This window comes from Mastacembelus armatus, chromosome 23, assembly GCF_900324485.2.
Source record: "Mastacembelus armatus chromosome 23, fMasArm1.2, whole genome shotgun sequence".
In the NCBI taxonomy this organism is placed as follows: Eukaryota; Metazoa; Chordata; class Actinopteri; order Synbranchiformes; family Mastacembelidae; genus Mastacembelus; species Mastacembelus armatus.
The window spans coordinates 2514260-2530028 of record NC_046655.1 but is presented as its reverse complement, the minus strand read 5'-3'; the positions used below and the strand labels follow the sequence as shown (position 1 = coordinate 2530028).

The window sequence follows — 15769 nt, the reverse complement described above, 5'->3', positions numbered from 1 at the left end:
CTGACCGATTGAGTTGGGGTGTGGGGGGCGCATCCGTACAATCTGAATCTACAACAGTTTAAGTGAGCAGAGCAGCTCTGCTATTGTCACCATCATAGTCATTTTCAGTGGTGTCATCAACAGCAGCACAAACCTCCCCAGGAACAGCACACGCCTATTAGCAGGTGCGCAGGCCTTTGTGTGTGCATCAGTTTCTTTGAGCAAGGGGAGCTAAAAAGAGGGGGAAGGATTAGTAGAGGGGGTCTTCTTGTCCTTCCCCTCCTCACTTTCACACATACACAATCTGCGGGGAGTGTGGGCTGCAAATCCGCTAGCCTGCACTCCAGCCGTGAGAGAGGCAACAGGAGAAACGGAAAAGAAAAGATAAACTGAGCCAAACACGCCTGCTGCTGGCTCTGAAGTCAGTCTCTCCTCTCTCCAGCCCCTTCTCCTCTCCTCTGTCGCTCTCTTCTCCTTTCCTACAACTCTGCCATCTCTTCTCTTCCTCTTGTCAGCCTGTAGCATATAAATATTAATAAGCTGGCTATTCCTATTCTTTCTGTCTCTTTCATTCCCACCTGCTCTCTGTCTCTGTGACACCCACCGACTCATTCTGTAGATGAATGACTCCTGCTGTTTGGTGTGTGCAGAGTGGATTTACAGAGATCAGGTGTAGCATATTCAGTTCTGAGGAGTCTGTACAAAGTGAGCTTGGGTCAGGTGATGCCATCTGCTCCCAAACTTTCTGCTGTTTCATCTTTCCTCTGGTGGAGTCTCATTTTTTTATATTCCCGTTTTACTCATATTTTGATTATCTTCAGTTTCCTCCCTATTTTCTCTCCCAATATTGTTCTTTCTCATTCACACTCATTGTTTTCCTCCATCCTTATTCACCCCTTTTGCTCTTTTTCATTTCCACATTCTCCAAACATCCCTCCTGCTTCAGTGTTTTCCAGCTCCCTCACACTCAGTGGCAGGTCTGTGCAATGCTTCCCTCAGCTCTTATTTTTAGCAGGAAGTCAGTCGGCTCTCCGGGGCCGTTGGCAGCCGCTCAAGGCTTTGTCAGAGATGGTGAACACTGCAGGAGAGGGGGAGAGGAGAAGAGAGGGAAAGAGGAGAAGACTGAGGAGGCAGCAGATGAAATTCATGCAGGGAGAAAAGAACAGACTGGAGCTGGAATGTGAGGAGATGACAGGGTTTTAAAAGACTGCAGTGGTGAGGTGGGAGATGGTCCGTGTTTCTTGACTTACCTGGGTAAACTGCCAGCTTGCACTGATGCCACACTCATGCCCTCTGTTGTCATGGTGATCCCTATGGGTATAGCTGTCAATCAGTGCGTGAGCGCCCTAATGGCTTTTTGTCCACCAACACTTTCTGGAAGTAGGTTTTTGTGTTTTGTGTGATATAGCACCATGTACTACATTTGAAAATACACAGCTAAGTGTGTGCATCATTTGTAGATGAACACACTGATGTTTCCTGGCATATGTTTATGTTGGAGGTGAATTGTCTGCAGAGCACATTGTGAAGAGCTGAAGCTGTGAGCAGAAGCGAGCGCTTGATTGTCAGGGGGGAGGCTGATTGTGCAGGACAGGTGAGAGGAGAGAGACTCAGAAAGGAGGAGGTGGTGGAGGAGAAAGGTTAGTGAGGGCAAGAGACAGACCTCGCCAGCTCGTGAGCAGCAGCACTTCACTCCAATTGTCTCCAATAATGGCCTCTTTGATCAGGCTTTCAACACACCCGCCTGTGAGCACGCACACGCCGGCAAGCATCCACGTAGGATTTCGTAAGCCGAGGCAACGATTCCCGGAGTGTTTGCGTGTTTGTTTGTGTGCACTCGCCTCGCCGTAGACTTGAGTGGCGTCTCTATTCATGCCATGTGATAGCGTGAGCTGGCGGAGCAGAGCAGGAATATACTGCAGAGAATTCTGTGTTTAAATATGGATCTTATTGTGCTTCAGAGTTGACTTAGGGTCAAGAGAGGAGCAGCTTTAATTCTTAAAAGCTTTGTTCTCCGGCTCTTTTCTTTTCTCTGTCTCCCTCAGTCTGACTTGAGTTCAGCAATGCCATTACACAGAACAGCAAATACAGATCAGTTAAAAGCCAACTGGCCATACCCAGTGATTTGTTTCTCTTTTATTTTTCTTCTCCTCTTTAAGGTGAGACAACTATTTCCATCCACAGAATGTATGAAATATTAAAGGGATTTTCTCTCTCTTATAAGCTCCATGAGGTGAAGCCAGGTGAAAACATCCTCTCTTATTGCCATCCCAAAGCAGATGGTTTTTTAATAAGAATATGCCAATTTCTTATTAAATATCCACCACCTGTGGGTGTGAATGTTTGACCTGCCTCACTGCAGAACATTTTGAAATGACATGGCGTTTTCTAAGCAGTCCTGTGGTTCTTTCCAGCTCTCACCACTAAATTAGAAGAAGCTTGATGTACAAATCAGCAGCAGAGAAGAGGACTATGCTGCAGGAGTTGTGTTCTCTGGATGTGCTGTGCTGCAATGTGAATCTAAACTGAACAAGATCAAAAGCTGCCATAGAGTTATGTGTAAAAGTGCTGTAGTTGGTGCCCAAAAATAGTATTATTTCATGGTTCAGGGATGCTGAAAGGAAAAAATGTGTATCTCAATGCTAAGGAAGCGGTGCGTCGTGTATGTTTAAGTTGCAGCAATTATTATTGTTTTTGTGTTTTTTTGGGTGGGCGGGCGGGTGGGGGGGGGGGGGGGGGGGGGGGCAGGATGCCATTGCCATTGCTAATGCATTCACGAGCAATTACCTACTTACACATTCAGCAAATATGGAGAAACATTACCATTCATTTGCCGTGAACATGAGTGACATTAAAGCTGTATTAATTGATTTTTTTTTTTGGGCCATTCTGGGGGCAAAAATATGCCACTGCAAGCTAAATACAGCCTAAGCGGATTGGGTTAGCGAATAATTGTGAGATTTGCTCCTGAGGGAAAAGCTGCTAAATTCTCCACAGTCTTCACCAGCTAGTTTCTAATGTTGTCACTGGTGCTCAGCAAGTGGTGTACAGTGGGTTTATCGGAGCAAAAACAGCTGCCTGGTGCTGAAAAAAGCTTCTGTTAGATATTAGGGCACAAAAGTGGAACAATAAGTTACAAGAGGCTAAATGGTTGTGTGAGTCTGAGGGGGAACTGGAGAGTTGGGTGGGAAGTCACAGTGCGTTTGTCACTACAAATGAAACCTTTCACATTATACATTCAGTGGTAATATATCTAATATTAGTGGAACTTTATCTTGTGATTACAGGAGGACCTCTAATTGTCCTGTTGGTAATGAGACATGGTCTGCCTAATAAACCACAGGCCTCCCTCTCTCTCCCTCTCTCTCTGTCTCTGGGTTGTGAGGTCCACAGCCCTTAGCATCTCTGCTACAACTCTTTATTTAGCGCCTGTTCTGCTCTGTTCCCCTTTACTGCTGAATAATAGATAAGCAAGGACCATGATGCGATTGCCGCGTAGGCACTTTAAATGCGAGTGTGTGTTTTTTCTAGGCCCAGGAGAGGAAGAGTGTGTCTAACATTGCACCTGCCTCATGCATCCATGTGTGTGTGTGTATGTGTGATTTCTGCCCTTCCATCTCAATCCTCTGCCACGTGTCTTGCACCTCTTCACCTCCTAACCCCCTTAGACTTCACCCCCTCAGCCTCCCTTATTTTCCTCTTACCTTGTTGTCTTTAGCCCTCTAACAGTGAGGGCATTAAACTTTCATGACTGCTATCTTTTTCTGGCTTGCTCTTCGTCTATCTTTCTTTGCTCCTTCCTTCTTCCTTCCCTGTTCCCTCATTCCCTCTCTTGCTACTTTCACCTACATCCCACTCCCAACCTCCGCTCCTTGTTCTTCCTTCCCCAAACCTAGTTTTTTTTCATCCTTATTCTCTCTCTCCTTCCGTCCTTTCTTTCTTCCATCACCACTCCTCTCGTGTGTTTACCCAGTGTGACTGGTGCTGGAGGAGAGCATAATAAGGAGGTTTGACACTCTTTTATGGTTTTTAACACTGGGATACTCAACAGAATTGCAAGTGACTGTAAATTTAAGCAAACCGTTTCCCATCTGTCCCTCACGGCTTTTGTGTCTTCTATTTGCACTCCTGAAAGACTGTGTGTTTTTGTGTGTGTGTGTGTGTGTGTGTGTGTTGCTAGAGAAAACAATGCAATAGGATGTGAAAATGGTCTTAGAAACAACTTTCAAACAAATCCTTCTCTTATTTTCCCCTCCAAGATCAGAAGACATGCAATGGGGTGAAACCTCTGTGTATTGCTCATGAAATTATGGTAGTCCCATAAGTAGAACGGTGAGGTTACAGGGAGTAGAGGTGAAGAAGGTGGAGGATTTTAAGTACCTAGGGTCAACAGTCCAGAGCAACAGAGAGTGTGGAAAAGAAGTGAAGAGACGTGTGCAAGCAGGTTGGAACGGGTGGAGGAAAGTGTCAGGTGTGATGTGTGACAAAAGAGTGTCAGCACGAATGAAAGGAAAGGTGGACAAGACAGTGGTGAGACCAGCAATGTTGTCTGGTTTAGAGACAGTGGCACTGAGAAAAAGACAGGAGGCAGAGCTGGAGGTAGCAGAGCTGAAGATGTTGAGGTTCTCTCTGGGAGTGATGAGGATGGATAGGATCAGGAATGAGTACATCAGAGGGACAGCTCATGTTAGATGTTTTGGAGAAAAAGCCAGGGAAGCCAGATTGAGATGGTTTGGACATGTTCAGAGGAGGGACAGTGAATACATTGGTAAAAGGATGCTGAGGTTAGAGATGCCAGGAAGGAGGCCTAGAGGAAGACCAAAGAGGAGGTTCTAGGATGTAGTGAAGGAGGACATGAGGATAGTTGGTGTGGGTGAGGAGGATACAGAGGATAGGGTTAAATGGAGGCAGATGATTCGCTGTGGCGAAGGAAAAGAAGAAGAAGTTATCATTTCCCCTTTCTCCTTTTCTCTCTCAGATTTGTTTCTGGGTCAGCATCAGTGCATGTAATTCACTGTATGCAAACTGTTGCTGAATTTGGTAGGGGACAGCAGGTTTTTTTTTTTTATTTTTAGATTAGATGAAAATAATTTTCAGAATTGAAGTAGGAGATCCTGACTACCCTATTGTGTCAAGCGCTAAACAGAGTGGACACTATATTTTCTACAGTGCAATCTCCAGGTATCAGCAGTTTATCAAACAGCTGGTGACCAACCAGAACAGAAATGTAATGTCTTTTCTGTTTTGCCTACAGACAACTTGCTGTTATGCTAATACTTGAGACGTAACCAAGACTGATACCAATCATGGGGAAAGAGCTGTGAACACCCACCCCCTTTCCCTCGAGTAGCTGGAGTGTGGTTTAGTTCAAACCTGTGAGGGGTACCCAAATTTAGCTCCTAGAACTTGTCTCTGAACTCTGAGGAGGTCAGTGAAAACAACAGTGGAACCTAGGCCAGAGGTAAACTACCATTACATTTCAGTAAGTTAATTCCTAAAATGGAGAAGTCAGATCCGTATCTTTCATACTACTCACTTCCACTTTGCATTGCAGGTTTTGTCTTATAAAGTCTCCACGCCCAACCCCAAATAATTCAGATGTTATCGCTCCTCAATTCCTCTAACTTAAATAACAATGTATGTCACTTACACCTATGTGAGAATACATCCCATAGGACCCTTCTAGTTGCACGCTTACCAGTCCTTTGTCGTCATAGTAACAAGCATACACGATACATCAATACAGGATTGCAGCCTCATAGAGTTGGTAGCATGACTGTAAGCTTGTTATGGTGTGCTAGTGCTCTTGCATGCAGGGACCTGTATAAAAGTACCTCCATCTAGTTGCATTCAGGAACTGGCCACACACACCACCTCCTGGTGCGGTGCTAGAAGAGACATATGAGTGTCCTCATCCTTTATGCAACGACAAAAAGAAGAAATGAAAGTGAAAATCAAAGTCTTGCATGCCGTGGAATCTTTGAACATATCAGTTTGGGTCTCTTTTCAGAATTTCCACTGCCTGTATCTGTATTATCTTGTGATGGTAAAATAGCTTTGAAAGAATCCAAAGGTAATGCAGTGTACATAGGTCATAGTTTAACATCAGCTAAATGTGGCGTCAATAGAAATCCATTTTTCAAAGCAGGTATTGGACAGATGGCGAGTGGCCAGTGGTTTCATTCATCAGCATTCATCAGAAGCCCACATCGCTGGTTCTGAAAGTTGAGGCTTAATCTTCAGCCTCATTATCCTGGAGGCGACATCGTCACACTGAACGTGGAAGTGGAGCAGACAGGATGAAAGAAAGAGAGATGGAGTGTAGGAGAGAGAAAGAGAAGAGTGAGACCACCTACGAGTCCGCTTGATGATGCGCTGTATCTGTCTCTGTCACTGCTTCTGTGTGTGTAGGTGTGTGTGCGTGTGTGTGTGTGTGTGTGTGTGTGTGTGTATGTGTCTGCGTAATGCATTATGCCCAGTGAGGACATTGTGAAGTGCAAGGAGGTGCTGCTGTATGCAGATAAAATGTGTGTTTTGGATGCGTAGCTCAGTAGGTGGTGTTTGTGTACGCTGTCTCATAATTGCTGGCTGTCTTTGTTTTGCGTCTGCTAGTATGATTGTGTGTGTATAGGTTTTGTGTGTGTGTATGATGAGATGCAGCAGTGTGTGGGTGGTGAGTTAAATGAAACGAGTGAGTATTAAATTTAAGCTGAGGTGGGAAGGCAGAAGTCTTGCTGCTTCTCTTCCTCCATCATTCATCTCTACCTTGTTGCATGTCTATCCTTTACTCACCTCTTCTCCTCTCTTTCATGTGACATATTACTTTTTTCTCCCACGTCTACCCTTCCCTCACGCACCCATGCACACACCTGCTGTAAAGGAATTAGAACTGATCTGAGTCTTTAGCTTGTCTGTTTCTGAACATCCGAGTCGTTGCTTTTGAAGCTTCCTGTTGAATTATTGCATTTCTGTTTACGCGCACACAAATAAAGCCCCACTAAAGCTGCTCTGTTCAGCCATAATCTCACTATGTTCTATACATAAAGAAGACATACATAAGCTGTGGGTAGTTTACACACAAACACGCATAGGGACGTGTAATCGAAAACATTTCCTGCAAAGTCGAAAAGTTAAGTGCAGTGGAACAAGCCTTCCACCCTGCCGTGCTTATTATACTTATTGATTTTTTTGTAAAACTTGAGAGTGTATCACTTTTGTGTGTGTGATATGAAGATGATAGTACTGTAGGTGTGTTGTTGAATTTATGTCTAAGCCGAAATTATGCTATATTCTAATGGTAGATTTTCATGTCACATCTTCTAAATCTGAGAAAAAAAACTGGCCTGTGTAACAAAAGAACATTTTTAAAGAACATTTTTGAAAGCAGCAGAAAAATGTCTTCCTCCCTGTATCCTCACAAATGTTACCTCAGAGACAGCTGTGTGGTCTTATGCTGTCGGCACTTTGTTATTCTTTTAACTACACATTCAAAAAAGACTTGCACTTTAAAAAAAATAATAGACTTTTCCCTTAATTTCATTTTAGTTGAAAGTTCTGGCTACTGCTTCCTGTACACATGCATTCACTCATTCTGACACACATGCTGGTATTAATTTAATCATTTTGAGTTGGCAGGAAATATCTGGCCTCTATTTTCTGCAACTGCACACACTCAGACATCCTAGTCACACACACACACATACACACACAGACTATGGTATTAAGTTATTTGGCAGGACATTTTGGCTAGTTTTTAGTATCTACACACACACACTTAGGAATAACTTTGTATTGGCAGTTTGGAAATTTCTGGCTTTTTTGTCTCTGCACACACACACACACACAGACACACACACAATGGGCAGTAATCCCCCTGTACATGCCAGAGCTCTGGGCAGAGCAGGGATTTTCCTCTTCAAAGAGCAGACCACCCATAGCTGCGTCGGAACAATGGTGGCCAAACTCCGGAAGATTTCCTGTGGTGGCAGTGGGAGTCCACACACAAACACACAGACTGTTTTATGCATCGACACACACAAATTCATATGCATTCGCACAATAAACATTGTACTTATGCATGGAACCCCAGCATCATGTACATGTAAGATGTGGTGCTTACACACACACACACTCACACAGGCTGCCTTGTGGAGGCTTGGGCGGATGGAGGTTTTTGTGGCGATAGACAGACAGACTGGGATCTGGGATGTGTATGACTAGAGGGGGGAAGGAGCTTGACAAAAGAGCAAAGACACTGAGCAAGACAGGACTGACAGAGAAGCAGAGAGGAATGAAGAGATGCAGGGGCAGAAGCAAAGAGTGAAGTCCAGCTGTTTCTACTCCTGGAAGCAGCCAGCGCTATCCCAGGCTTTCCTTCACTCTTTGTACTCACTTGCTTATGTTGTTTCTTCTTCTCCTTCTTCTTCATCTTTTTTATTTATTTATTTATTTATTTTTTAATTCGGCCATCTGCCATATGCCACTGCTAATTCACTCACAGACACAGTAAAAGTATTTGTTGCTTAAAAGCAGCCTTTTGAATTCAAAGACAAAAGATAGTTGGGGCGACAAAGAGTACCCTGCGTGTTGTGGGGGAATGTCGCATCAAATGTTTCAGTGCCCCTCCCGCGCACACATGCACACTTCCACCCACATCCTCTCCTCTTTTCTTCTCTGGCTTTTGTTCCAGAAACAAGTTCATTCTCATCTAATGGAGAAATTGTCTTTTTGTGATTGATTTTTCCTTTGTGGACATGCGCAATAACAGACTGTATTGTTGAATTTCTTTCTGTTTTTTGAATTGTGGTTCACTTTATATTGACAAGCAGCAGTTGCTGAAGCAGAGAATTCTAATAAAACGATGCACACACTGGCGCCTTCTAGTCATGCTCAGCTACAGTATGTGACATTAAGCTAGTTTGTATTCACACCTTGTCATTTTGCAGCTTTATTTCTGGGGGGAAACATTCAGAAAATTCATCCATGAAATTGAAATTTAATTCTGCTAAGTGTGTGTGTGTGTGTGTGTGTGTGTGTGTGTGTGCGTGTGTGTGTGTCTGTGTCCAACTGGTGTGTTTTATATTTCTCCCTGTTATTTATTTCTCAGTTTACAGTTGGCCGTCAAACTTCATGAGTAAAAAACTGCTCGCGTGGCAGAATTTCTGAGGAGACACAGAGCACCTTGTTCCCTCGCTGTCTTTCCCTTGTTACCTCACTGTCGTCCTCAGGCTCACACACATGCACACACAAACACATGGGCTCTTTGCATTTTGCGAATTAACAGAGGATCTCATCTAAAACTGCGCTAGAAGTTTTCTCGTCTGTCCTTAAACAATTTACTTTAAATAATGACGTTTCTTCATGTATGTTTGGAGATGAAGGTGGCAAAGGTTGTACTGCTGGATATAAAGTGTACCACCTCAAAAAAATGGCTTGAACATGATGAAGAGTGAAAAAAAAAAAAAATACAGTGTTTCACAGCTCAGTGACTAAACTGTGCAGTTCCTTTTGGACCCAACTTCATTTTTCATTTTTACTTTGCATTTTTGCTATGCATGCAGTCTCTGGTCAGTCCACTTTTCATCTATCACTTCACACTCAGGTAGCTCTGGTCTTCAAAGACTGAAATAACAAGCTAAACAAGTTTCCAGGTAGATGCTGCGCTCCCATGCACATACTTGGCTGCTTTCCTGGTGAGGGTCCTGTCATCATTAAGGCTGCAGAGAAAATTTCTGTTTTGATAAATTAGTAGTATTTTTAAAGACCATAAAAAAATGCAATAAACCAATATGTGTGCATGCTGTAAGTAAAAGAAACTGAAGATGAAGTTGGCTCTGGAATAAATCTAAATAAATTCTAACTCATTGCTGTGGTTTAGAAGTTAATATTTTATATGATCAGTGGATTACGTGAAGCGTAATTTATTACTCGTTGTGACAAAAACAGTATCGGTGCTTTCATGAGCCTTGTTTCCAACAGAAGCAGGCAAGTATACTTGATAAAGCTGCACTAAATCTCCTAAGCTGGAGAATATAACAGACCATTTAGCTGATAAAGAGCCAGATATTTCCCTCAGCAATTGGTTGAGACCAAAACAGAGCTAAAGGAGAGTAAATATTGGACTTCTATTCAGCAGGTGGACACAAACTGAAGTACAACAGAAGTATGTTGTTCTCTGTCTGCTGGATGTGTATGTGAACCATAAGAACTACAGTATACGTGATAATATGCTGGTGTTGTGCTGTCAGTTTGTTCCACTGCCTCCGAACGGACAAAGAAAATTCATTATTAACGTTATTTTGTAATAAGAAAAAGTGACATATGTAGTATTGTAGTGACATATGTAGTATTGCAGTGATGGTCATAGTGTATAAGTGGATACCTCAAAATTGATACCTCATTTTTTATCTCATTATGTGTGACAAGTTACCACATGTGGTAGGGCTTTTGAACTACCACCACTCCAGTGTTATTTAAAATTTTGCAGAACAAATGGTGTGAGTCATAAAAAGTAATGTTTACTGGAGAAAAACATATGTAATATAGAGTTAGATTTTGGATGTAATACTCATTGTAGTACATTACTCATTCAGAAAATTAGCTGGGTTTTAATCCGTTTTTGGAGTTGTAAGAACTCCATTACCTTCAGTACTTTGTGTGAGCTAGAAACACATTCACTGTGTGCTCTGTTGTCCTGCAAGATTTCACCAAAGATAATTATCAAGTTTTGTTTATTTGGGATTGAAGCATTCCTTCAACCTTGCATCCAGGGACGACTGAGCAAACAGTACTTCCAATGGCAAAGTGGCATAAAAGAATCAAAAACATCTTTTTATTGTGCGGTGGTGTGTGTGTGTGTCCATGTGCCTTTGTGGAGGTACAGCCCCTCGTTTATGGGTATTTTTTGGTGTCTGCTTGACAACTAAACACAAGCCCTTCTGCCAAACAAATGGGAGCTGTACCGGAGAGAGGGGGCGGCCCGGGCCCAAACTGCAGAGATGGGCACTCTTTGACAGCTGCTTTCATCTTGTTATTATTCCTCCTTCACACTCAAGGATTTTTGGGCTTCCTAAAGTATTTCAGTCACTCTCTCCTTCCTCTCCCTCATTCTATCCCCCCACTCTTTCTCTCCCTCTCTGTCACCAGGCTGTGATTGGCTGTTATGACAGAGCAATCGCCAGGCTGTCAGCCTCCTCTAAAGCTCAGTTTAATTACTCCTTTTCACTAACATGACACGTTCACGCACAGATGCATGCAAACTCGCACATATGCAGGGAAAGTTGCTCACCAACACACATGCTGGCACACAAACTGATATGCTCAGCTGCGTGTCGCGTTGTCCTGGCAGTAGTAAAATAATAATAATAATAATAAATAATTGTGATGGGGACTAAACCCTCCTCCATCAGCCACTGTATGTGACAAAGCAGCCCCCCAGATGTTTGTCAACGTTGGATCTCTGCTTCTTCAGCAGACCTTTGAAAACACCATGTAGATTTGTGAGGGGATGGTCCTGGGTTTGTTGAGCGCTGAGCAATCGCGCTCCCCACTGTGCTGAGCTCTGAATAGCCAATTAAAGCCATTGAGACAGAAGAGTGAATGGGAAGTGATGTGAAGGAGTTTGATTAGACAAGGATGATGAAAGAGAAAGGGAGTGGGGGCATAGTTGGTAAATGTTTAATATTCTGCATCATAAACTTCACAGTGATCACTCTCTCTGTCTTCACTCCTCATCATGCCACCAGATAAAGATTCTCTGACGGATGTCTTTGGCTCTGCCACAGCAGTGCACTGGGTTAAGACCTTGACTGATGGAGGGAAGCTGAGACAGATGTACAGATTTTCTAGAAGCAGAGGGGAAAATAATGAGAAAGCCATGTCATGTGTGAATGCCAAGCCGTCTGGGATGGGTTTCATGTCATCCTTAATTTTCCTTCTCCTCTCTGTCCCTCCCCTTTCTGCCTGCCACCCTTCTTGTCTTCATTTCCTTGGTCTCCCCACCCCCCTCCCACATCTCCTGTTTTTTCATTTTCCCTCTCCAATTCCTGATGTTTTTATGTATTTTCTGTTTCCTCCTCTCCACATCCTTCATTTTCTTTTCTTGTCTCCTTTTCTTCCTCTGCTTCCTCTCTGTCTTTTCCTGCCAGGTACCCTGCCTTACGACATCAAGATAGTAATAGCTGGAAACCACGAGTTGACCTTCGATCAGGAGTTTATGGCTGACCTGATCAAGCAGGACTTCTACTACTTCCCCTCAGCCTCCAAGCTGAAGCCTGAAAATTACGAGAACGTCCAGTCGCTGCTCACTAACTGCATCTACCTGCAGGACTCTGAGGTCACCGTGCGGGGCTTCAGGATCTATGGTTCCCCCTGGTGAGTGACCTCTACCATTGCACTGTGCACAAAAGCCAACACTTTGTACTGCAAACACTGAAAGCACATTTTGTTCAGGTAAAAATAAAGCAGTGATCGGTTTGACCTAGTAGTTTGGCTGCATTTCCAAGACAAACTGCTAAAGTGTGCAGAACATCTTCACAGTAGTGTCATGTATCTGCAGAATCCACAGAAGTGTGTTTTTTTTTCTGGTACAGTCCTATTTGGGGAAAATGGTCACTGAAAATAGCAAGTACCAGATCTAGATGTTACTGGTGACCCCTGATCTCTGAGTCTGGAGTGTTTCCTCACTGCTGCACTGATACAAGTCATTTTGCTTTCAGTTTTTCTTCTCTATGTCTACAGAGAACATTTCTCACAGGAGGTGACCATGACAACCTCAATAAAACATGTCCCTCTAAAGGTCAGAATGTACTGATTGTGACTTGCAGCACTGCATCATTTCAGATGCATCATTTGCCACCTATGGCGTACACACCAGACATGCTATGCAGACACATGCGCTTTGACCCTTGAAATGGAACAGTGGTGCATCATCATCACTCACATAAAACACCAATAGCCTCCAGTCTTTTTGTGTGTGTTAGGTGTTAGTGGTGACCTATATGAGAGGATTTAGCAGATTCAGGTTTGGTGTGTATGCATTCAGACAGTGTGAAAAAAAAAAATCCTGTGAACTGTGAGTCAACCAGTCCATACTGTTCTTGCTGAAATAATATAAGCAATGCATTCTTTAAATCACAGATTATGATGAACACATCCTCCAGTAACGTCAGAGTCTCTGTTCCTCTAGGAAAGTTATATAATAATTTAATGTTACAAATCAGAGGTAGTAATCTAAACATCTTAAATCCATACCAAATGGTGGAGGTTGGGGCTGAGCGGACAGTGTCCCAACAGCTCATTTTTGTCCTGGGCCACATAGCAGGTTAGTTTGGCCATGACATGTGTGAGGGTGGATGATGGTGGTCCTCAGCCTGCTTTGTGTGCATTTGTGTGCATTTTAATGACCTGATCCTGAAGGCAATGTCATTGAATTTTAGAGAGATGACTGTGTTTAAGGTTAGGTGTTTAGGTTAAAGTCAAAGTAAGACCGCAGTAAATGGATGTATGTCAATGTCAAGTCCCCACAAGCAATAAAAACAAACGTGTATCTGTGTGGTTGTGTGAGTAATTAGTTTTCTGTGATACTGGGGTCCCCTGGGTTTATTGCTCAGACCTCTGCAGAGAGTTGCCTGAGATGGATCAAGAGAAGGATGGAGATGGAGAAACAGGAGGGAAACGAGGAGAGGAAGGGGAAGAATGACACGGAGAGCAGGAGACAAAAGAGACGAAGGATGGAAGGAAAAGGTGGAGACAGATGGAGAGAGAAACAGGGGAAGGGAGGAATGGAGATGGAGATGGATGTGATGTATGTGTGTGTGTGTGTGTGTGTGTGTGTGTGCATGCGTGCATGTGTGCACTCTTGTGTCTGAATGTGTGCATGGGTGTGTAAGCTAGAGTGTATATGTCTGGGATTATGCATGTGTGGGTGTCTGACAGAGCGATCCAGGTGTGCGTTGGACTGGGGGAGTCCACTGAGAAGCACATAGCATCAGATTGTCTCTGCGGAGGAGAGAAGGAGAGATGGAAAGGAGAGGAAGAAGTAGGAGTGAGAGATAGTGGAGGGAACGGGTAAACAGTCCGTGAAGCCAGATGGAGAGAGGGACGGAGAAAGGAAGTGATGAATACAGTGGCAGACAGTAAGATGGAGAATGAGAGGAGGAAGAACAGAGACCCAGTCAGACAGACAGGTAGGTAGATACTCAGACAGACAGAGCCTTAGGGTGTGTTTCTCTAGCTGGAGGCTTGTTGTGCTCCCCCTACACTTTCTGTTCCCCTATTCCCTCTTTCCTTCCTTGTCTCCTCTGTCTGTGCTTTTCTGCCTTTTTGCATTCTTCCTTCTTTAGTTACCTTTTCCCTCCATCCTCCTCCTACAGTCCTTCTCTCCTTGCAACCTTTAATTACCCCTACCTCTTTCCCCTTGTTTTAACTCCATCTGCTATCCGTCTGTTCCTGTCTTTCCTCTTTCTCTCTGTGCTGCATCAGTTCAGTTTAATGTCCTTTCTTCCCTTCTTTTCTTTCTTCATCCTTGTCTGCCCCCCTGCCCCACAATACCCCAGTCACTTAACGGGGGCTGCATGTCACTGCATGGCATACACCAGCACACCTCCACATACTTCATTCTCCGACAGGAGTAGAGGGATATGGCCTATTCAGATCTCTCTGTCACCATGACTATCTGTGGATAACCCCCACCCATGGATGTTTATATCCCTGCTGATGCTGCTGTTCATTACTTATATATAATGTTTCAAATACCAACATCAGTTGTGGAGTTAAGTAGCTAAAGCTGATATAATGTGCTGTACAGAGTGATGTGTATTTTATTATTTGAAAATGGCCATTATTGCAGGCTAAAAATAATCTAACTCTGAATAAGTTAAGTAATAATAACCAAATGTTTTACACTGCTGTTCGCTAATAAAAAAAGGATTAATGTGGATAAAAACTTCAGCAAGAGGTATGTTAATGTTGGAGTTAGTTTTGCAAACAGGAAACAGGGCCTGAAATAGCATGTGCCCATTGGAAGCCAACAGTAAATATCCCATAAGACTGCAGGAAGAGAAGGTGGATGTGGGGAGAGTATGGCTTTACAGAAATTATGCATAATTAAAACATCAGTGAGTATGCAAGCAAAGTGTTTTCTTTGAGGAACCTGGTATTTCAGGTCAGGCAGGGCACAAATTCTAAAGCCCTTGCCTTCAACTACAGGAGATGTCTGTGCGGCTGTTGCAGTAAGGTTTCCAGTTGCTTTGGTTTGTGGAAGAGGAGGAGAAAATGGTTTCAGCAGTGATGTGGCTGTTTTTGTGTGTTCTTTACATTTGTCATATATTTATGGCAGCGGTGGAAATGAAGGCAGATGTTGGTCACGTTAGCTGTTGTGTAGACTGTTATTGTGTCACACAATAACTAGATAGTCTTTGTCTCATCAACAGCTTTCTGTTTATTTTACTCCATATTTTAAAAAAAGATTAAATACCCCTACGCCTATGACTTGAGTGCAGGTGGAGCCTTTTCTCTCTATTGTCAGCTGCCAACTTTAACAAGTGTAGGTCCCAGGAAGTGAATAGACTTCTGTTATGATAATGGCAAAAAGAAAAACACAATACAATACATATCTCATGTTTAATTTCAAAAAATTCTCCAATCCCTCCTGTGTCATTTTGTTTGTATACCTGTCTGTTCCTTCATTTCTGTCTGTTGTCTCCTCTCATTCTCCATCTCACTGTCTGCCATTGTATTCATCACTTTGTTTCTCCATCCCTCTCTCCATCTGGCTTCATGGGCCTTTACC

General features: G+C 43.3%; 1 protein-coding gene across 1 annotated transcript in view; it reads left to right on the top strand.

The window, feature by feature from the left end:
• The window catches only part of mpped1 (metallophosphoesterase domain containing 1), a 49174-nt gene that overhangs the window by 4127 nt on the left and 29278 nt on the right, over positions 1 to 15769 (top strand). The window contains exon 3 of the mRNA XM_026327128.1: positions 12126 to 12351. Within this exon, the coding sequence (XP_026182913.1) occupies positions 12126 to 12351 (226 nt within the window). The remainder of the gene's footprint in view (positions 1 to 12125; positions 12352 to 15769) is intronic.